Source organism: Lissotriton vulgaris, chromosome 2_2, assembly GCF_964263255.1.
Source record: "Lissotriton vulgaris chromosome 2_2, aLisVul1.2, whole genome shotgun sequence".
In the NCBI taxonomy this organism is placed as follows: Eukaryota; Metazoa; Chordata; class Amphibia; order Caudata; family Salamandridae; genus Lissotriton; species Lissotriton vulgaris.
In genome coordinates, this window is record NC_141688.1 from 192328042 (window position 1) to 192352240 (window position 24199).

The window sequence follows — 24199 nt, forward strand, 5'->3', positions numbered from 1 at the left end:
GGACTGAGCCCTATTCGGGAGTGTACAGTCGCCCTAGTTGACAGTAATGCTAGAGGCAAAGCATCAGGCCACGAAAGTCCAGTCGTAGCTTGAATCTTCGCTAATTTTAGTTTAAGGGTGCCATTGTACCCTTCAACCAATCCAGCTGACTGGGGATGATTGGCGCTATGGAATTTCTGATTTATTCCAAGGCCCTTACACACACTCTTCATCACACTTCCAACAAACTCACTTCCGTTATCTGACCACACGACTCTAGGCATTCCATACCGAGGAAAGTATTCCTTCAGTAGGATTTTCGCAGTAGACAAAGCAGTATTGTTTTTGAGGGGATAGGCCTCGATCCATCGGGAGAATGCGCAAACCACAACCAAAACGTATTTCAGGTTATTGCATCGCTCCATATGGATGAAGTCCAATTGGATCACCTCAAAGGGATACAAAGGAGGAGCAAAACTGCCAGGGGGAGTTGGGGTTCCTTTGCCAGGATTGTACATTATACACACCATACAATTCTTCACCAAACGTTCAGCACACTTAGTAATTCCATCATTCTTCCACACATCAGCCAACAACTTGCAAATACCTTTCGCGCTAATATGTGCTAACCCATGTGCCATTTGCACAACGGCCAGTACATACGCATCAGGCAACATCCATCTTTTCTGATCTGACAAATCAATCCAGCAACCATTCACATCCAACCTTCCCGTACTTTCTTTCCACTTCATCTTTTCAGTGTCGGTGGCCTCATTCTGAATTGCTTTCACACTCTCTATAGTATTCTCACACATACTTGATTCTGTAGGCCACCTAACCGAATTCGTCACATACATTCGAGTGCTAAGGTTCCGGGCAGTCTCCTTAGCAATCTCATCTGCAAACGCATTACCACGACCAACATCATCCGTCACTTTACGATGCGCACTACATTTAACAATTGCAACTTGAGCAGGCAAAGTCAATGCATCCAAAAGATCGTTCACAAGCTGGCCATGCTGTATTTTCGTGCCATGTGACGTCAAGAAACCACGTTCTCGCCACAATCGTCCGAAACTATGCGCTACACCGAAAGCATACTGACTATCGGTGTACACATTCACACGTTTACCTTTTGCTAATACACATGCTCTAGTAAGAGCGATCAGCTCTGCAGCTTGGGCAGAATTCTGACTCAATCTCGCAGTCTCAACAACAGTATTCAATGTCACCACAGCATAAGCAGTAGTCACATCACCATTCGGCAATTTAAAACATGACCCATCCACATACAGGATGCCATCCGGGTCTTCCAATGGGGTGTTTTTAAGGTCCACACGACCTTTTGTTTCCTCCTCTGTCCGCAAGTAACAGTCATGTTCTGTTACTGCATCTGACTCTGCACTAATTGGTAACAAAGTTGCCGGATTTAGGACATTACAACGTTTTATCTGAATGTGGCTTGCCAAGAGCGTCAATTCGTACCCAGATAACCTCGCACTCGTCAAGTGCTGAGTTTTCGTACGGTTCAAAAGAGTATCGACTGCATGCGGAACCATCACCGTAAGCATATTATCCATGACCAATCCTGCTGATTGTCGGATGGAGACCGCAGCTGCCGCAGTTGCTCTCAAACAACTCGGCAATGCTCTAGCTACTGGGTCTAAGGTCGAGGAAAAATATGCACATGGACGTTGCTTACCACCAAAAGGTTGCGTTAAGACGCTTAAAGCACAACCTTCCCTCTCGTGAACATATAACGTGAACGGTTTACTGTAATCAGGGGTACCTAACACAGGAGCCGAACACAATGAATCACGTAATTCAGAAAAACTTTTCTGACATTCTTCCGTCCATGGTAAAGGAGTCGAAACATCCTTGCACGTAAGAGCCACCAATGGTTTCGCCAGCAATGAAAAATTAGGAATCCACTGCCTGCAGTACGATGTGATACCTAGAAAGGCACGCACATCTCTTTGGGTTTGTGGCACCGCCATGCGCGCAATCGCTGCAATTCTCTCAGGGGTCAATCTCCTTCCCTCCTTTGACAATAAGTGACCTAGGTAGGTTACTTCTTGACAACAATATTGGAGTTTAGAAGGTGACACCTTGTGGTTTAACTCACAGAGATGTTGCAGCAACGACACTGTAGCAATTTTGCAAATGTCCTGAGTATCAGCAGCCACCAATAAGTCGTCGACGTATTGGATTAAAGCCGCACCAACCGGCAACCTAAACGCATCTAGTTGACCCTTCAAAGCTTGACTGTAAATCGATGGACTTTCACAGTAGCCCTGAGGAGCGCGTTTGAACCGGAAGCTACGTCCACCAAGAGAGAAACCGAAAAGGTCCCTGCTCTCTTCGGCAATCGGGATGCTGAAAAACGCATTTTTCAAATCAATCACCGAAAACCATGAAGCTGTAGCTGGAATCAGAGTCAGTAGCGCCGTAATGTCAGGCACAACAGGGAATTGAGGAACCACAATTTTATTTACCTCCCGTAAATCGATAACAAAACGAAAAACAGGCGGTTTGGTAGGATCAGTACGTTTAAGAATGGGCAGTACAGGACTATTGCACACGTTTCCCCGAGTTTCTTCAATGACATCTTTCTCGATCAAATCATAGATGATCGCTAACAAAGCTCGTTCACCATCAAGGGAGATACGATATTGGGGAATACGTGGCAATCGCACATTCGATTTCAACTGAACAACATAAGGGGAGATATCAAGTAGGCCCACGTCATTTGGACCCGTCGCCCACAAAGATGCAGGAAGAGAACTCAATTCCGGTGGAAGCTTATCGAGGGACAAGTACATGGGAGAGACTACCCTCTCTCCTAACGTAAGCTTTACACCCGCAGGAGAACAATACAAAGTCGCATACAAGCGTTTAAGCAAATCCAGACCCAAAAGATTTTCGCCACAACCAGTAGACAAAATCAATGGAGCTTCGAGCTCACGTGGCCCAATTTTAAGGGGCAAAGGGCGCGAAACTGGATTGCTAACGGGGGCGCCAGAGAATCCAACGGAAACATTTGTTAAGCCAGACAAAGGTGCGCCAGGGAGTTTCGAATGCATGATAGAACTTTTCGCTGCACCAGTGTCCAACAGAAAAGGCTCAACGACGCCCGATGTAGCAACTGCGACGTAAGGCCCTCTCTGATCAACCGGAACTGATACCACTCCATCTCCTTGTCTTTGGCTGTCCTAGTAATTACTATCGTCAGGTCCCTGATCGACGTAATAATCGTCTACATTGTACTGCGCAGATCGTCCTTGCGATGATCCACGTTGATCGAAACAGTTATTAGAATTTGATGAATGGTCAGAGCGATCATTCTGAGCACCACGACCTCTACCACTTGATGCGTGCTGTGCACCACCACGACCTCCTCTAGACGAATTACCACCACTACGGTCATTTAAAGCAGGACAATTGAATTTAATGTGTCCCTCCTGTCTACAATAAGCACATTGATTGTACCCTAATGAAGATCTCTGAAAAGATGAATCATTACGCGGCTGCGATTGATTCGATTGCGACTGCGATCTATTCTGCTGAGGCGCATTCTGATTAGAACGCGGCGGATATGCTTGTTGTAACAACACTTTAGTTTTCAGCTCTTTCGTCTTTTTATCGGCACGGTCATTTTCCTCTTTTTCTCTATTTTCGTAATATTGTGCCGTAGCCAATATCTGAGCTGAGGTAGAAACGGCCCATGAACTTTCTGAATTTTTCAATTTATGGCTCAAGTCGGGCAATAAGTTCGATACGAATTTATCCACAAACAACCTCTGTCCACCCTCAGTACCCATATCCTGCCCACTATGATCGACGAATGTTTCCTCGAACCTCGTAAAGAAGTCTGAAACACTCTCATCTTTCTTCTGCTTACAGGCTGACAACTTGTCCCAATTTACCCTCATAGCTGGCATAAGCGTTTTCATTAATGTAATGATTCGCTGGGGAAGAAGTTCAATCAACTGATCGGGTTTAGTAGCAGCCACTTGTCCAGCGTCTGCCGCTGTAATGGCAGCCCAATCACCACCTAATTCATTTGCGTGATCTTGGTGACGAATCTTGGCCCATACCGGTTGCGGTACGACATTGCCAAACAACATGTCGATATCGGCCAGATTCATTATCGTAGCGTCTACGAGCTGCGATAATTCCTTATAATACCCAGCAGGATTCTTGCGAGGATCGGGCAAAGTTTGTTTCACCTGAAGCACTTCCGATCGTTTCCAAGGGAGGTGTATCCACACTCTCTGGAAATGTGCTGGTATTGGAGCATTAGCATTAGTATTATCAGCGGGTACCCAAACTGGCGGAACTTCACGCATAGGATATTGGCCAGACCCATCTCGTTGTTCAATGTCCTCAACGAACAATGCATGAGGAATAGGAGCGGGACGAAGAGATAGCAACCGCTCAATAGCACGTCGGACATTAGTGTCGACTATCAGTCCAGTTGCGAACTGAAGCCGGAGTTCAGACAGGGCGGTCAGCACCTCGTCAGGCGCATTGGCCGCTATCTGATCATGTAAGAACTTGCACATTTCATCAAACACATATCTCTGAGTAGGTATGTTGAATTGATCAAACGTTTCGAGGACAACACGAGGTGGATTTCTAACAGGGTTTATCATCCAACCCATCGCCATATTGTATAGCGCAACACGTTCTCTATTACCAGGAAGCTGGCTACGTCTCTGTGGACCATCAGAACCTGCAGACCCAAAAACAGGTCCGAGCGACTGAAAGAAGTTTGTCGCAAGGGGAGAATCACGATTACGAGTAGAGGGAGAAGAGTAAGACACAGGACTAACAAGAGAAGGAGTAGAGACGTTAGCAGCAACAGGGGTTAACAACACAGGAGCAGTAGCGTGAGCAGTAGCGGGAACAGGAGTATGTGGGAGCGGAGGAGCAGTAGGAATAGAAATAGGCAAAAGAGCAGGAACAGTCGGAAGAGCAGGTGCAGGTTGAGGAACTGGTGGAGGAATTACAGGTGGAAGAACAGGTACGGCAGGGACCACAGGAGCTGCGGTACCCTGTACGTACGGAGGTGGCGACTTCATAAGATAGGACATTAAAGAATCCTCAACTGCCTCTTCCTTCTTATCCGACTCCGTAGGCAAAACAGGATAGCATTTGTCTATGGACATACGCTGTAATCTCTCAAACACTTCCTTATCCTTATCCTCCTTATCACGCTGAAACTGCTCAGCTTTCATCACTATAGTAGCAACAGTATCTCGCTGACTACGTTTATTTTGTCTGATCTCTTTCTGTCGGGCTTCTTTGCGCCAGAACCGAAAGGCATCAAACATGGCCGGCCTTGATTTACGTTCGAACAACTTTATTTCCAAATTATCTAAGATCGACGCTTCGAAGCTACCGTGAGGTGGCCAACGAAGATCGCCGTCTTTCTTTGTATATTTGATCCAATAATCGTTAAAAGCAATCGGGCCTAGCCCATGTTTGCTATATAAGTCATATGTAGGAGTTCCAACCGGAGGTATCGGACACGAGTCCTCCAGCAGGGAATCCGCACCACAAGGTCTAAAGCAATTGAACAAAGTACTGCGACCAGGCATCTTGCACACTAGCCGAGTTTCACAAACTTCAAGGGTTACGGGATTTCGGGATTTACCAAGTCCCAGCAAAGAACTAAACCCTCGGTCTTTGGCGGCTGCAGTCGTCAAACAAATACAACAACAACAAAGTACGCTAGCAAAGTGTCACCGACAAAAACACTCACACAGCGTGTACAACAAAGACACCCGCTTAAGTGTCTACAACAAAAACACTCGCTAAAGTGTTTACAACAAAGACACTCGCTAAAGTGTCTACAACCAAGAACTCTGGGAGCGACCCACAAATACTTAACTCAAAGATCAATGGCGTCCTCAGGAAGGCCCGTCAATCGTCTCGCTATACCAAGGTCTACGCCAGGCGCCAAAACAGGTCTACAGTCAGGGCAGCAGTCCGTCGCAGCCGTTAGGAGGCGGGAATCTTCGCGGGAAAAGTCTTCGGGCCACTTATTTCGACAACAGGATCGATGAAGCGGGGTGCACCTTCCCTCGGAGATTTCACACGAAGTTCCTCACGATCGTCGGGCTTGGACCGGTACCACTGATGCAGCCCCACGTTGGGCGCCAACTGAAGGACTGGGTTCTTTGGACCCAGCGGTGCCAGGGCACAACACCTGAAACCTTCGTGGGTAACCTGCTCCGGCGTACAAGTCACAGAGACACGGGACACTTCCTTCGGCGTCAAAGAGTCAAGGTTTATTTACTGCAGGGAACACAGAAGTCACAGGAAGTACATCGAGTGTAGTTCGGGGAGACTGCTTCAAATTGTATTTGTGGATCGCTCCTTTTATACAGTTTTTACCCATAGGATAACATGATACACAATAGTTTACAACCTGGTTCCCACAAGTCGCTCTCAGAGGGGTCGCTTAGATCACTTTGAAACACACAAGATCCGGAACATAAGTGCGGAAACATTTGGCGATTCCCAACTGTAAAAACCCATCTTCCCACCATTAGCAAATTCCAATCAGCAGTAAAGTAGATCGAAATAGGAACGAAGACAGGTGCAGAGGAAGACGGAGACAGTAGGGAGATCGAAAAGGGTGTAAAAGGGGAGTGTCAAGAAGCACGAGATACAGGCATCAAAGGGACGTGCCTAATGAGATGCACGACTGAGACAATAAGCCCGTGCGGCAAGATGAGCCTCGAGCGGCGCCATCTGCCTTATAGTAGCAACCCCCTCGTCATAAAGACACTTTCAAAGGACATGTGTCTTCCGCCATATCTTGGGAGTCCCAGGGTCGCGAAGCGGACAGCGTCCGTTCGCTGGCTACTTGAGGGCAAGAGACAAAATGGATGCCGTATCTAAGATGGAACCCGTGGGTACAGATGACAAACCCACATAACAAACGAACGGTTTAAGTTAGCACAGCGAAACTGCGCACACTTACAAAACTCGTCATTTGCGGTTCATAGATACTAGACTCGACCATATTCGTGCGAGTTAAAAACACCACTTACAATCGTCACGGAACCTCACACTACCAACATGTGCACCGCTATCTGTTTTATCAATGGAGTCCGTTGCTCGAAGTGAAGACTATTCCAAAAGAATAAATCTAATTATATTCAAATGTAGCAGATTTTAGAACCACCATTTTGGAAAAATTGGACCATCCAACAGACCTACGTGCCGCCAATCAAAGATGGAAAAGCAGCTCCTTGTCAACAGATTAAGGAACGAATAAACACAAAAAGGAGTAGCAATAAATATATGCACCGATAATATGTGATGGAGAAAAAAGGCGAAGACACAGGTTTGCTGGTAGAAATATCGGATAGCAAATAACATTGAAGACGGAACGTTATTTTCCATAAAGAAAAGCACAGTGCAGGTCTCTGTGTATTTTGACTTCCAAAGGTCTTGATGCTTTACAATGATTTGATGTTGAATGGCTTCACTTAGTTGAAAATACAAGAATGATTGATACAATTGACACCGAGCACCACGAGGATTGAAGCCAAGGGGGCTTATGGCTTGATGTCATCACAAGAGTTCAGTCCATTCTGACTTTGTAATGGCTAAACTATTTGTTGCTTCTTTGTAAATAATTATCCCCGTTGCCTTTATGAACAACAAGGTCGTAAAATATCCTGCTTAAAAAACAAAATGTTATTACCATTATCAAGGCTATCTGAGAGTTCGGTTTGGTTCTGTTGCAGGAATTACGCCCTGGATGGCTGCTCCTGGGCAGCTACCAGGCAGGCAAAACCTCTCAGCCAGGTGAATGTAGGCCATAATACTGATTTGTGGCTGCCTGGACCGGTCCTCTTGCTTTATAGCCAATTCTATCTGCTCCTAAATATAAATAGTTGTTTTTCTATTTTCCATATATAAAACAAACTACCAATTAGAAATAATATCAATAGGAAATCTTGAACTAGCACAGTGTAGTTTGAGAAAGAAATAGCACATTAAATGACATAGTTGAGAAAATAAATTAATGGGTAGAACCAACAAGCATTGGAAATGCAATAGGTCTCGCAGCATTAGAGTTAGTGCTTTTAGAATTGTTTATGGGTTTTTTTGTAAATCTTTAGCATTTTTGTTTCCTGTAGCCAATGCTAAAGAATTTTTTTAAAAAAAGCCATAAACATTTCTAAAAGCTCTAACTCAAATGCTCCGAGACCTATTGCACTGTGTGAGGGTGAGGGGTTGAGGGTGAGTGAGGGTGAGTGAGGGTGAGTGAGGGTGAGTGAGGGTGAGTGAGGGTGAGTGAGGGTGAGGGTGGGTGAGGGTGGGTGAGGGTGAGGGTGGGTGAGGGTGGGTGAGGGTGAGTGAGGGTGAGTGAGGGTGAGTGAGGGGTTGAGGGTGAGTGAGGGTGAGGGGTTGAGGGTGAGTGAGGGTGAGGGTGAGTGAGGGTGAGTGAGGGTGAGGGTGAGTGAGGGTGAGGGTGAGTGAGGGTGAGGGTGAGGTATTGAGGGTGAGTGAGGGTAGAGGGTGAGAGAGGGTGAGGGTGAGTGAGTGTGAGGTGTTGAGGGTGAGTGAGGGTGAGGTGTTGAAGGTGAGTGAGGGGGAGTGTGGGTGAGGGTGAGGGAGGGTGAGGGGTTTAAAATGTTACTCAACAAGTGATTAAATTGCATCCTAAAGTACGTAACAGCTTTTTACTAACAGAGCCCCTTCTATCACTCAGAGTAAAATTTTTATTGAAAAGTTGCAATTTGCACTTAGCACAAAAAAGTCTATGTGCACACTTATAATAAAAGGTGCCCCTCTTTTATTATGTGCATTCCGGTGATAAGGTTTTTTTCAAGCACAGACAAAAAGCCAGTCCACATTTCATCAATTTGGGGCATTATTACTGGCTATGTAACTGTTTAATCTCATCGGCAACAGCTTGATATCAGGCTGTAACGACCAAAAGATAACCAACTAATATTTGCTATGGGTCTGCCATTGTGTTGCAACTGACTTTGAGCTGGAAACATGTTTTGTTGAAATCTGTAAACTATGCAGCAGATGGCGGAATACATTGGCTAGTATAAAATAAATCCAGAAGATTGAAAATACCGCAGAAACAATAATTTGAGAGGTCCTGCTTATAGTACATAGTGTTGTGCAAATGTTATATTGAGAGATATATTGCTTATCCGTGTTGAGACTGAATACGGTTGTGATATCTTGTTTAGCCGTGGGCGTACCAAGTTGTGAAAGTTATCCCCAAGATTGTTCTTTGGCTGTTTCAGGACGGTTTGCAGTTTGGTGACTAAGTTGAGGATGGTCTGGCCACTTCCTCAATGAGTCTGTGATCCGTGCTATTTAGTTGTCTATTCTATGATTGCAGGAGTCTGAGCTGGACGTTTTCTTGTGAAATTGTATGTTTATATGTGTGGCGTCATTACACTGGCTTGTAAATTACCGTTATTTTCTCCTCAAGCGAAAGGATCGGAGACACGGCGACACGGCGGGCAGGGGAGGGGGCGGAGCGGGTAAAATAAACAAACAAGACGGAGGGAAGAGAGGGGAGGGGGGAGGAGAAATGCGACACGGCGGGAAGGGGAGGGGGCGGAGCGGGTAAAATAAACAAACAAGACGGAGGGGAGGGGGGAGGAGAAATGCGACACGGCGGGAAGGGGAGGGGGCGGAGCGGGTAAAACAAGACGGACGTGCACGCGCTTTTAAGCTCAATGCGCATGCGCATTGAGCTTAAAAGTCACGGGCACTGCAAGGAATCGCCACGATTCCTTGCAGTGGATAAAGAGTGGATAAGCCCCCATAGTCTCGCTTGCTCGATGCGCATCGACAGGCGAGACCTAAAAAGGAATAGAAAGGGGTTAAGAAATTACATTTAGAGTAGGATTAACCATATAGAATCATTTGTAACAAACCCACTGAATTATGAACTTTTAGATATAATAAGCAGAGAAAATTGATGTAGATAGCCCTTGGGGGAAAAAGGTGATTTAGCGAACTAGTTATGTGACAAATTCCTATAAGTAAGGCAAAAAACCCTACAATGTGAAACAGAATTTTCGTCCCAAGAGTGGAATACGAAATAAACATTACTGAATAGATTGCCAAGGACTGATAGTACGATAGAAAACTAAAGATTCACAGACACAACAGACGCATTGTCCTGACAAATATTTTGATCATAAGCTAAAATCCCAGTGATCATCAATAATACAGGAAACTTGCTAACAAACCGAAGCATCTAAGCAGTTTAAACTTTCAGCTTCGTCCAATTATCTTTGTAAAGATGTTCCCGTCAAAAGAATAGGTCAACAAGATTTTGATTAAAGGAATTTAGATTGAGCAGAGACCCTGCGATTAATGCCCCAAAGGCATTTTGTGACTTCATGGTTCTAGGACATTCTGACACATGACTGTTTAGTTTTTCCCCTAAGTCACACTTTTAGGCAGATTGTCCCCAATGCTACTTTCCTTTTTCTAAATAACCCTTTTGGGCAATGTATACTATTATTTACGTAAGAAAAACTCCATGACAATTAGAATCTGTCCAGCATCCAACTCCAGATATCTACATTGCAGAGTGGATTATTCTATTTAGACAATATGTTATTCCAGTAAGTCATGGACCAATGGTAAATGGCATTCATGTGTTAACCATTTAACTGCACGCTAAGTAAAAAGCATGGCCCTGGTTAATTTCACTCGGATGATCATAATATTGTCAAATAAAAGAAGTCTGTTGGGGTAAAGAAAAGTAAATATCTGGCAACTGTAACATTGGTGTCTTTTTACTGTTAATATTTAAGAAGAATTTGACACGGTTCGTTAATGATTTTAACGTGGGGTTGTTGTGTATGACAACAGCATGTATGTTTTAGAAATTCTTTTACAGTGCAGTATAAACTGCAGAAGTGAACTCTTTACAGGGTTTTAACACCAAGATGCACAGTAAGGGAATTTTGAAGAAACATATAACGGGGAAATTCAAGTAGCAAAAAGCTCATCAGAACAATATGGTGAACTGTATAAGGTAGTGTGACAGAGGAACCAGCGTTGTGCTGATTGAGAGGATTGTAAAAGGCTACAGGTGCAGATGTAGGGAAAAGTTCTGGAGCCAAGGCACAGAAAATAGATGTATCTAGGTTTCATGAATTTGACCCTATAGATTCTAAAACTATTACAAACCAATATTGCCAAATTCGCTATTTTGTTTCATAATTTCTACTACAAGTGTGGCTGCCAGCTTATCCACCGAGGAAAGTATGCCAATAGCATACTAATTTGGATAATTTGCATCTAATAGTTCACAATAAAAGTCTAACGAGTTTTTAACTGGTTAAAGCAGAAATGTTGGTCAAAGCAGATCGGTTGAAATGCTTTATAGCAGTTTTGGAATGTGTGTGTTTTTCATTTAAAACAAGGTCAATACAAACTCTGAAAGTTTGGAAAAGAAATTCCCCAAACAACGAACTGCTTTAGATAGAGTTGCACTTTACGGCAAACGAACTTAAAAGAAAATGAATTTTCATCTTGGAAACCTTAATCTTAACCCAGACTTGGGTGTCAAGTTTGAGTCCTTTTATTTGGAGATCTATCTACCAAAGCACTATTTTGAACAAAGTGATCACATTTGAAGCAGGGTAAGCACCAGAGTATTTGATTACTTCCAGAGAGCAATGACAAGTACAATTGTTTCATCCAAAGAGAGGTTTTGTGTTCAGTTATCCACACCAATATCAGTTCTTTTAAAACAGACAAATGCCCTCTGCCACTCAGCAGCACAACCAATATTGTGGGTCAGCACACCAATGTTGTACTCTTTAAAACCCAAATCAAAATATTGGTTACATTATATATATATATATATATATATATATATATATATATATATATATATATATATATATATATATATATATATATATATATCCATTTGATTTAGTTTCTACAGCATGAACCTGCTGTAATCATGTCCCTAACTCTACACTGCAGCTTTTTTTGTTTATTCTTTGTTCGGCATCAGGTCGCTACCTTGATGGTTTTATTTTCTACATGTATATGTCCTGTAATATTTGCAAATTGTGAATAAAGAAATTTTGAAAAAATAAATGCCCCCAGTCTACCACTGAAACAGGCCCAGATGCAGCCTCTGCCCACACAGTTTCAATAATCCTGAAAGCCTGGGTCCACCACCAACATCACTCATCACCCTTTTCACTGCCCATAAAGGTCTTCACTTCTTTGCTGCAGCAATACTGATCTTCACTGATCATAAAGAGATATCCCACTGGCCAGTAGTTACTGGTGCACTGTAGAAGGGAGTATTTCTACCACTATCTTTGTACACTTTTTGAAAGTTAAGAATAATAAGTAAATCTTTTACTTGTAATGATAGGTGAATAAAACACAAAGGTTTTTGTTAAAATGAGCATCCCAACATTTGAGATGTGTTTCTTTATTTTTCATCTAGAATCAAATAAAAGTTTTCCAACTCTATAAACTATATTACTCAACCTCTCACCACCGATTCATCAACACAGCTGCCAACAGAATGCCTACTTTATAATGCGAAGCTATACATATTACCAACGTTTGTGGAGTAGACACAGCAAACTCAATATTGTGTCACCAATTAACAGCTGTCACCACGATCCAACTCAACGGAACCCATTCTATTGAAAGCGGAGGAACCAAAGTCCCGTATTTCCATGATTTGAACATGGAACCAACAGGTTACACATAGATCTGTTAATGAACCGGCCAACTAAGCGTTCTTACCTATTAACAACATGTTATGGTGTTGCAAAGAGAAAAATTAGAAATACGTAAAAGACGACAATATATGTAATGAAAATTCAGATACAAGAAAAATAAAAAAGAAAGTAGGTGTTTAGTAGTGTAAGATAGCAAGAATTGTAGTTTCTCTGAATTTACCATAGCATGATTGCCCAGACTCAAAAACAAACATTCTTATGCCAAAAGATAGCCACACTGTGCAAGATACTTAATGCACCAAAAATAACTCTGGCTACTTGGAAGAACACTGCCCCGGATGAATCCTCAGCAGGGATTTATTTTCCCAAAGACATTCGAGTTAAATTGAAGACATTGTGGGATTATTTGAAGAATGTCCGACATGTCACTGTGCTCGGTCTGATGAAGTACAATGAACTAGTTCGAAGTTGGAAGTTTCAGCTCCTGGTTCACTCAACATTATTGGTGGGCTGTAAGCAGACTTACAAGAACACTTACTACCAACGTCACAGAGCTAATGACATGAGAAAATCTCAAACAGGAAAGCAATGGTCTCACCTGCAGTAGGTGTGTCTGTCAACACACTGATTAACACACATATGCTTAGCTCCAACTGAGTCTCAATGCAGTATCAGGGAATGTAATGCCAGGACTTTCAGGAAATCTACAATTTCTTTGCATATTGTTGTTAAAGTTATGTGCTTTGGCAGCAGAGGCATTTTCCGCATAGTTCTGAATTTAACGCAATTCCAGGTAATACACCATTTGCTGCACCATTTGCATGTTTCACCACAAAAAAGCTTTGTGTCTAGCTCAAACGGATTAAAAGTAATTAAAATCACAACATACGTGCTGTGCTGCATAGAAGCAGACCCTCTGGAAAGTGTGTTGGGTCACATTTCATTTACTAACTTGTGTTTTCAGGTATTAAACCGGTTTTAAGAAGGTGTAACATTAATCCACACAAAGTTATTGTGTTAAAATAGTCAAATTATACGGGCACAGAATATGCTGCCTAACTTGCCTTTTTGTGCGGCTTAATTTTATCAACTCGCCCTCATAATTCGGTCCTCCTTTGATGCATAATTTTAGTGGCTCTGGCTACAGCGGCGCCTTCAGTGGCAATCATCTTCTAGCCTATGTTTGAACAGATTTAAAAAATATAAACTCTCAGGGGTAGCTTGTTATTCTATGTGAATTTGTAGAGCGCTGCGAATCACCCGTAAGCATTTTCAGGCGCTTACCCTCTCACAGGTGATTTCGGTGGCCCAATATGGACACGGACTGCGAGGTCAATAGAAATTAAAATAATTGTCAAATGGTTTAAGAATGGGTGTCTCCCATCAAAGACAATAGTACATCACATGACCAGGTCACTCGCTGCACTGCACCGCGGCGTAAGTCGATGGAATGGAGCCATTAGAAGATGGTCCCAAACCCTCCCTGAAGAGGCTTTGAAGACACACCATTGCTGTAAGGACTGCTTCAAGATGTTCACGTCGCCATTTATACTACGTGCCTGTTTTTGGTTATTTAGTCGGATCTTTTTTCTCCCTTTTATATCCTTTTATTTTTATTTGCTTTTATATATTTTGTATTAATGTATTTACTTAGCTCTTTTATGGCCTTTTAGGCCAAAATAAAAATACTCACTGGCTGTTTTGGGTGTACCATACCACAGCCATCAATTTTTCCTCAGCACTTTCATAATAATAAAGAAATTAAAAAGAATTAAAAAAAGGTTGGGCGAACACACAGTTTTTTCCAATAATGTAACATAACGTAAACGTTCCTCAAATTGAGAATTACTATTGCATAATTATTTACTTTGCAAATGTTGCTATGCATACGTCAATTTGAAAGCAGCGTTACACATCAGCCAAAAAAATAAAGAAAATGGTCAATTTTAGGTCAGCCCTCGGTTTTGGCGCCCAGAAAATATTTTCGGTGGGAATGAAGTCACTGCCACAGTGGGTTTGACCTGAACCAGCAATTTCTTTTAATGGATTACACAGCTTCTAGGCAGTATTTTGGGAGGGTACATCTACAGAGGTTACTAAAAAAAAAAAAAAATGAGTACTGTTACAATTGTCTCTGGCACACAAAATTGTGTTTTTAAGACCAATAATTTATGTAAACAGGAGCGATCCCTGTAAAATGGGCCCGAACTTGGAAGAGCGAACATGTCTGAAGTCTGTTTTCTTAGTTTCACAGCTAAGATGCAAAGAACATTCACTGCTACCAAAGGGCATGGTCTAAAGCAAGGCCCTTCACTATAAGATCACATTGCCATAAGAGAAAAATAATATATGGGAGCCGGCAGTCCCTGTATGAAAGCCAGTCTACAGCTTCCTCATTACAGGTGACTTGTGACACCGCTAGTCGCCTGTAGTAAAGCAATGACAACTGCAGTTCAACGATAATAAGATATTACAGTTCAGTTCTGCTGAAAGTCAGGACACGGAGCATAAATACAGCTGCTGTTTCAATGACGAAAACAAGAACTGTTTTTTCCTTCTTCTGGTCTGTTTTGCTAGAGGAACAGTGATCAGCAGAAATGAGATGTTTATTTTTGCACTCTTTAGGGAATTATAGAGAAGACAGAATTTCTCTGCATGTTTCTACACGTTCTGAGCTAATGCGTTGGTTTTTTTTGTGCTATTTTTTAAATGACTTGGATTAGGCAGATTTTAAATGACTGTATGAAACTAATTAGATAATTTGCAAAAAATATATCTTACTCCTTTTTGGTATGTTTAATTTTGCATGACAGATTCTTTTATTCTTGTTTGAAAACATCCTATCTCTGTCATATGAATGAGCTGAACACCAGAGATTTAGCCGATTGGTGAGAAGAGTAATGGTGTGACCATGTATTATACAGAATAAAGTACCCCCTGCCATATGTTATAAGGATATTGTAAGTCACCCTTGCTGTTTTCTGACCTTGTAAAAAAACTACTTGGTAAAGGAACTTCTTGGTGACTTGCAATATCATTACACTGTACGACAGAGCATACTTTATCTCATATATTACTCATTCTACCCTAGCCAATGGCAAGATTAGGATAGCTGTAAACCAGGCCAGACTTTGGAAACTGGTATTTTACTTTGAAGCAGAAGTATGTGATAAGGCATGGGGCATAAATGTACGTTAACTGCTAAAATGCAGACTGGGTGGCCAAAGTGGAATTCACGTCTGTTTGGTAAAGAGTATATTTTACACTGGTCTGTTGTTATAATGCTTCCTTAATGAAACAGACAGAATGTTGGAATGCTCGTTTTAGAACAAACATGTTGGATCCACACATTCCAGGTCCCCATCTCTTACCTGCTTTGTAATTCAAGAACATCCCCCCCTGCACTCCCAAATAACTTGAAAAGCAGCAGTTCCACTGATTTAGATGCCAAGATACAGAGCTCTGGCACACTTACATATTGTGTGATGCATTCATTTAACATCACTGCAAAAGGCAGACCAATCATGGGACTCTTAGCTGGACATCATGGCTGGCCAGACAGAAGGTGAACCCACTCACTCCGCTCTTTCCCTATCTTCACATTTTCAAAAACCAATCCACTGCACATGCTCAACACAGTTCCAGAGGCAACAGGTGCATTTAAGTACAGACATGCAAATACCGGTTGATTAAAGGTGAAATGGTATAACCAGACAATTGTGCGCAGTCTAAGTGCCAAAAGACAACATTTGGATAAATATTTGCTGCAGTTGGGAAGTGCCTATTTTCACAGAGATCACGAGAGATTACTTTATAGGGATAAATGCATACTATCCACACCCTGCTTTTAGTTTCTTGTGTGGGCCTTCTGTGCTGTGCCACATTGGTGTCCTAGCCCAACGACCATAAAAGAGACGAAACAATGAATTACAAGGAAGACAATGTATTCAGGACAATAAACCAAATACTCCAAAGAGTGAACAAAATTCAGCTTACCTTCGCAGTGTAGGAGATGACACATCAGGGTATTTGTTCCCTTGTTGGCGAGGGCACTGTGTGCTGTTGGAGGCAGCCTGAGCGGCGGGATTTACTTTAACGGAATTACACGAAGCCACACTTTCATTGTCGGACGAGATGCCCTTCTCCCTATCGGTCTGGTTCATGAACGCGGGTAGAGGACTGCTAAGAACAGGCTTGGGCATGTCTCGGAGTTTGGGGACAGGAAGCCCGGCTGACTTGCTGCTTATGTTCGAGTCTATGCTACTGGTGCTGGACCGGTTGCCAGCCCCGCTTCTTGATTTACTAGGCCTAGGCAAACTACGGTACTGGAGGTTAGTCCTGGCACTGATTGGCATGTAGCCATCATCCTGGTTCTGCGACCCATCAACACTAGCCTTCCGGTTGGTGGATCGCCCGATCAATCCTGACGACTTGGGCATTTTGCCCAAGGTGGCCGATCCACTGGTGATAATGGCCCCACTGGCCGTAACTATGCTCAGCCCCCCAGTAGAACCGCCCTGCTTCTTGAACCCGAACGTGTTGGTATTGGTGGGGATGGTTCTCGATGGAGTCTTTTTGGTTTCATCACCACTGCTGCGCCCTGCGTCTGAAGGAGACCGCTTTACGTGCATAGCCTTTGGGGACAGCCTTCCCTTCTCAGACACCTTGGCATCATCAGTTTTTCCTATAACAGATGGAAAATGTAAATTTAACCAGGATGAAATCATAAAGAACAAGACAGATTCAGGAAAAGGATTTATATGCACAGAGGTGCGTGAAGTACCACTACGACAAAACTGCCTTTTAAAAGAAAAAATTCAAGGTGGTCAGTCAGTTGGTGGACTAACTTTTTTAAATTCAACTAAAATCTTTCCAAAGCAGTACCACACATTTTTTACAACACACAGATTCACAGGGAGTTCAAGTTGTAAGACAGGAAACATTTTGCTTTGCCTTGATGGGTTTCTATACCACTCTATTTAACTAAACCTATAATCCCAATGAGGGTTTGCATCATGGTGTTTCTGCAGCGATGTAACAGGCCAGCAGAGCGGTCAATGGTCACCCTCTCTCCTTGTAGCGCATTAGAACAAACCGTAGTTTCGGAATCAAGTACACATTCTGGAGCCACACTTCTGTGTCTGCAGTGCCACTCATAGGTACTGCAGCCACATCCCACCTTGACTCAAGCCTCAATCTCATTGGAAGAGGCAAAGTGACCAGGTACCGCCCACTTCATGATGACGAAACCAAGAAACAGCTATTGGCTGTTGTTGATCAGACTATTGCTATTGGAAGCCAATGGTGGCCCTTATGAAATTTCTGAAAGAGGGTGGAATTGTGATAGTTGGAGGAAAAGGAAGGCAGAGAGTGAAACAATTTGGATAATAGAATGCACATTTTACAGCAGATCGAGTTGAAAATTCTAGCTATAAAGCTTAAGAGAAGCTTTGAGGTAGAGCACAGTTTAGAAGGCACACTTCAGCACACAGGAGGATCCTGTCCCTCTGATGCTCTGGTCACCATTACTGCATTCAGCCTAACGCTAGTAACCCTATCAGTGCATGAAACGCCAGTCCATTACCATTCCGAACCAAACATGTCATTTTAGAACAAGCCATCATACCTCGAAGCAACGCCACTGGTTTTTGCCATTCTTCGCGGCCTAGCCTGAACAATCAATTTACAAATCCAATCAGTGGTCACCGCCTCAACAAACCTCCATATAAATGAGCATTTGTTCTGCTCCAACCCTCATCTCACATCTTCCCTCCTTGACAGACCTACGTGGGGAAACCCAACCCAATAACGTACACTCCCTCGACCTCTTCTAAAATTTCACATCTAACGCAGTTTGGAACAAACAGCCACTCTGAGTAGGACCTCAAGACCTGGCTCTTCGACAAACCGGGACCGCTCGTACCAGTTAAGACACGCCAAGTCCTCCGACCCCCTGGCCTCTGACACTACCCATGAATGCTGAGTAGCTGTGCGCATCCCCCTCCCACAGCACCTTGAGACCCATTCGGGTGAGTAGCTGCGCTCTACCAACCCGGATTGATTGATTGATCGATTGAGTACCTGTTTCGGCACCTTAGGAATGCCCGAATCAGCCTGAAGAGCCCTTCTTCCATTCATGCAAGTGTCCAAGGTAAACCCATGAAACAAAATCTTCACTAGCTTCACACTTTGTTAAATTTAAAAAGAATTGTAGAAAGTTTCTAGTCATCAACTTTACTCAACTATACGCATTATACCTTTGCGCCACCTTCTCTTCAGTTCTGCAAGTGCCTCTTGGCGATTGCTTTCACAGTGATTTACCATCCATGCTCAGCTCATCTCAATCCTGCACGACCTGGTCCTGTGTTGCACAGCTTTTTTCTCACCAGTCCGAACAGTCAAATCCCTCCCCTTGGGCTCAGCTGAATTCTGACCCCACACAAGGCCACTGCCACAAGTCACTTGACTGATTGAGCTACTAATGCTCCTCATACCATATCAATTACACCTCACGTTCTATCCAGGATATGTTAAAAGGATACATCATGTGCCTAGATGACAAGGTGGTCAATCATAGCAGTCCTAAAGGATATGACCTGAATGATGCTTTTCCATTCACTAACTTGATCTTATACTTGACGTCAACACCTACTGCCTCTATTATCCGTTTCACGGTTATGTGCAGGTTGCTCACCTGTTCCAGCTGACTTCACTGCGCTAGAGGTTGCTGAAGCGGACTTTGTTCTCGGTGATGTAATTCCAACCTGAGCCGTCATCCCACGCCTCCAAGAACCGGTCTGTGCAATAACAGTGTTTTTCCTCCCTGAGACGCTTTTGTCGGATTCATCGGACATGTCCGAAGGATTCCTCCTCCACTTGGATCCAGACTCCATCTTTACGCCACTGTCGGATCCACCATCCGATTTCTTCACTTCATCACCAGACCAGATGGAGTTGCGATCCACCTGCAAGTGCTTCTCCGCATCAGTCTAGGGAACAAGACAAATCATATTGAACTCAGTTACTAAGTATTACACAGAGATAAGTCTTAAATTCATGCAGAATGGTGAAATTTCAACATGTCAAGCAGCTGATCTGACCATGTGCTGAGCAATCGTCTCACGTGGAAAAGCAAGTGATGGAAAGCTACAAGAAGGAACCACGACACACTACCAACGACAGACAATTCTCAAAATAATCTTTTAAAGCAGAAATTGTACCTATTAAACACAAAATGTATTCTAGATTGTACTAACTTTGCTGTACCGCCAATCGGCCTCATTTTACTCATGCCAGTCATAGTGCTGGTCAAATTACAAATAAAAATATTTGACTAAGTCTTATGAGAAAACCAATTTCTGCATACGAGTCAGTAATAAAACCGAGTTGCTGATTCTGTCCGTACGCGACTGGTACATAAGGGCCAAAAAACGAGGCTTAAACATGTGCTGCAACTTTAAGAAACAAGAAAATATAGGGGATAGATATCCCAAGGTCTATTCTACTCTTGAAAAACAGCACTGAATGAAAGTTCGTAAGAGTTTGGCAGAGTCCGCTTGACCTTCCCATCTGTGTGTTCTGAAGGAACGTCTCTGCGCTTTTCACTCTCCGCTAGTGACCCCAGATGAATTAGCAGAGCATTTGCAGATTAAAAAGAGTATACGATGAAAAGGTGAATCTCAACTGATCCAATTATAGATTCATAGCTGCAAGTCGATCTTTTTATGCAGTTTAAGAACTCAGTCCACTTTTATGGGAGAACCTACTCGGAAGAATGGAAACGGGAGAGAATGGAACGTATCTATGGAGGCAGCATGCTACCATAAAACAGTCACACTGGAATGTCTTAACTCATGGGCGAAATTACAGGTGAGCGTAAAACGAAAGCATTCCAGCCCCGCCCTCGCTCTTCAACTGCACCCACCTGGTATATCATTATTTCCCTCCCATTGCCTGTGGCAGGGCGCACCCGCACTGCTTCCAGCTAATTTCCTGAATTTATATTCACATCTTTCTGCTTTTAGACCGGATCACAAGCTCTGAGATCCAACGAGTTTAGCTCAGTGCTTTGCATTGACTGCCACTGGATTACACAGAGTTCCGTTTTCCAATGTTATAATATTAATTGAGTGTTATGGTTAAAAACAGACATACAAAATTTTTTTAAAAATTTCCCCAATAATGATTTTTTTCCACAGGCTGGTGGGTTCCTGCTTTTACAATATCCCGATGGTAATAGTATATTACTGGTAAGAAATTCAAAAGCAACATAAAAACAATAAGTTTACATAGCCCCAAAAAAACACTCTCGAAACCTAAAAAAAGACTAAGGCTTTGGGTTGTAAAATATAACGAAAAATAGATCACAGCTACTTACTGTCAGAAGCTGGTGGATATTCCGCACAGGTGAAATTCGTCCTTTGGGTTGATAATAATGTTTATCATATATGACAACTATATGCGCAAAACATGTGGTAAGAGCAGTTTGAGCAGAAAGCGATAAAGTAACGCAATGGAGAATGAAAAACCAAAATCACCACTTATCAGGAAAGTCTGCTTTGCTCTACTTTCTTCTTGCAATTTTTTTCAATAATGGATTCGTTTCCAAATCATTCTGTTTAACAACCACATTGGTGATGTACGCCTTTTAAACAGATAGCCTGGGCCCTCGTGATTTGTGCACGAAGGGTGGATCTATGTATTATTTTTTAAAGTAAAAACAATGGTGCTCCTGACATGTCTCTGCACATTAGTGAAAATGATGGTTCTTTTTATTTGTGTTGGAGTTACTTTGGTCTTTAATACTGCGCTTTTTTTTTTATTAAGGGGAGTACAACAATATGCCCATTGAGACCCATTTACTTGTTTTTTTGTGGGTTATTTTAGTGAAAATTTAATGTCACTGCTCTTTTTTAGGACATGTACTACCAGTAAACAAACTTACTCCAACCACCGTTTTTGTAAACCACGTAAGTGTCCAGTAGCCTCTCCCTGCGTACAAGGACCACAGCCCCATCTTATATTTCACTCCCCGGCCCCAGCACCTAAACGAATTCTAATGCCCTCCTTCCCTTACACAGTTCCCTTCCTAAAATATAATGCAACGATGCTTCCGCACCCCCCCTGTTTGGCTACTACTACAGAGGAACCATTTTTCGTCTTTCGCCTCAGGACCAAAGGCCATAAAAGTGAGCGCCCATCTGGACATGGAAGACCATCGGCCCACATTGTTGCGGATGGAGGTCTTTGTGTATTCTGGACGTCTCTTATTTAATTTGGATCTTGCCTTTATATTTTAGAATCCAATCTTGAACTTATAAACCCTATGGAGTCCAGCCAAGGACTAATCCTTTGTGCTTTCTAACCCCTCCCCGCTCAACAAATCATAATAAAATGAACGCTACGCCCTCCCCACACCCCAACTTCTGACAGAGTGCAACAGCAAACCAGCTTGTGGGAATCATGCAGACATTGCATTCATGAGCAATAAATAAAAGTTCAAACAGCATTAACATATGGACACAAATATGACCTCAACTGCAGACAAATCCCTTCCCTGCTCCATAATGTGGTGCTGTAAATTGGCAACCAAAGGGTCTGTGCTGTAGGGGGTTGGGCCAACTTGTCACCAACACAAAATAAACTTGAAAACGTGTCCTTGGCCCCAAACAATATGGCCTGAGCACAGTCCAAGTAAAAGGTGGTGGAGGAATGGAATGTGGAAGGAGAAAAAGGAAAACCGAAGGACTGTCCCTGGTACCGAGGCCCACTCTTTCAGGTGGCTGTGCACATGTGATCAGATAAATGCTGTCACAGAGCAAAGGAACCAGAGGCAGAAGTGGGCTGACCTACTGTCTCGTGATATTTCACGGTCATGGATGGAAGCACACGGTAAGCAACTCTTCCAGATCAACTGCCAATGGGGGTGGTCAAAAACCCCTATGTGTTAATGTGAAAAAAATATATACGGTTTAGTTATAGTTGGAGCCACCAGAGATGGGGATACTTTTTTTTTTTATTCAGTCCCTAAATACCTATGCACCCGTTTGATGGATGTCAGGGAAACTTTGTAGACCTCTTGCACCCGTTTCATGGAGGAGGACTGAACGTTTTGAGGCGTTTGATAATGGCGGTGCAAACAAAAAGGGTGGTGTCTCAAAATTTCCCATTGTGACCTGCTCACCGCATAGCCTGATGATCTGGGAACACTGCCTAGAGTAGGAAGTAAGAAACCTCGGAATGACCATGGATTCCAAGATATCAATGAATGCCCAAGTGGACAAACTAGTAAGATCAAGCTTTGTTACTATAAAACTTGAATCTTCTCCCATTTGGGATTTCCACTCAAGGTCCAGGCTACCATCTCCCTTGTTCTGCCCAAACTCGACTACCCCAATAGCCTCTACATGGATCACCTTTGACACCCATGAAAAGACTACAACGGATTCAGAACTCCTCTGCCAGGCTACTCTTACATATAAAGCCACAAGACCAATGCCTTGAAAGCCACAAGACCAATGCCTTGAAAGCCCTGCGTTGGTTACTGGTTGCCAAAAAGTCCACGTTCAAGCTGCTTTGTATTACCCACAAAGTGATACATTTAACAAGACCGCTCTTCATCAGGAGGAAAATTAGCAAACACATTCAACAAAGGAACCTCCGCTCTAGAGTGGCACCTCACCTCAAAATCTCAATATACAAGAAAAAAACCATGAGTGGCACATCCTGCTCTGTTCAAGCAGCCAAACTTTGGAACTCTTTACCACCCCAACATAAGATCGACAGATAATTCGATTTCTGAAGATCAGGTGGTTAAGAGTTCGCTCTTCCACACATAACCACCATATGCAAACAGAAATATACAGCATATCCCTCTGTATTTAGGCATTTATTTGTACTATCGATATCTATATATGCGTATTGGTTTGTATAAACGGGTAGTAGAATTAGGTTTTAAAAAAAGAAATATATATATATATATATATATATATTAATTAGTTCTGCTTAACAAATGTACATGTTACTAATGGTTACATTATTTTATGTTTTAACATGTAAATATGACTGCATAACTAAAGAATTGATTTTATCATAACTATATCTGTAGCTGCTTCACTATGGAATTACAAAAAATAATAAAAATACATAACATTTTAAAGTAGAACAGAAAGCAGGAGTTTATTTAATGTATCTTTACTCTACATATATTACCTTCCTTATGGATATATATATACCTTCCATGTACTTATGGATATATATATTACTTTTCTTCTAATTCAGCATAACCAATGCACTAACTACCCTATTTCTCACCGTATACCGCTCTCAAGATATCCTCTACCTCAACTCTCGGACTCATCTCAAACCTTTTTCTACTGCTCTTTCCCACAAACGACCCTATTTCTCACCCTATACCGCTCTCAATATATCCCCTACCTCTACTCTCTCATTCATCCCACACCCCACACCACTGCAATGATCCCCAAAAT

The 24199-nt window shown here is 42.7% G+C and overlaps 1 protein-coding gene across 10 annotated transcripts in view; it reads right to left on the reverse strand.

The window, feature by feature from the left end:
• NAV2 (neuron navigator 2) overlaps nt 1–24199 on the reverse strand; it is a 669134-nt gene that overhangs the window by 94770 nt on the left and 550165 nt on the right. For all 10 annotated transcript variants that reach the window (XM_086959512.1, XM_086959519.1, XM_086959517.1 and 7 more), the window contains 2 exons: nt 19405–19699; nt 16707–17394 (listed from right to left, as the gene is read on the reverse strand). In XM_086959512.1, the coding sequence (XP_086815638.1) occupies nt 16707–17394; nt 19405–19699 (983 nt within the window). The remainder of the gene's footprint in view (nt 1–16706; nt 17395–19404; nt 19700–24199) is intronic.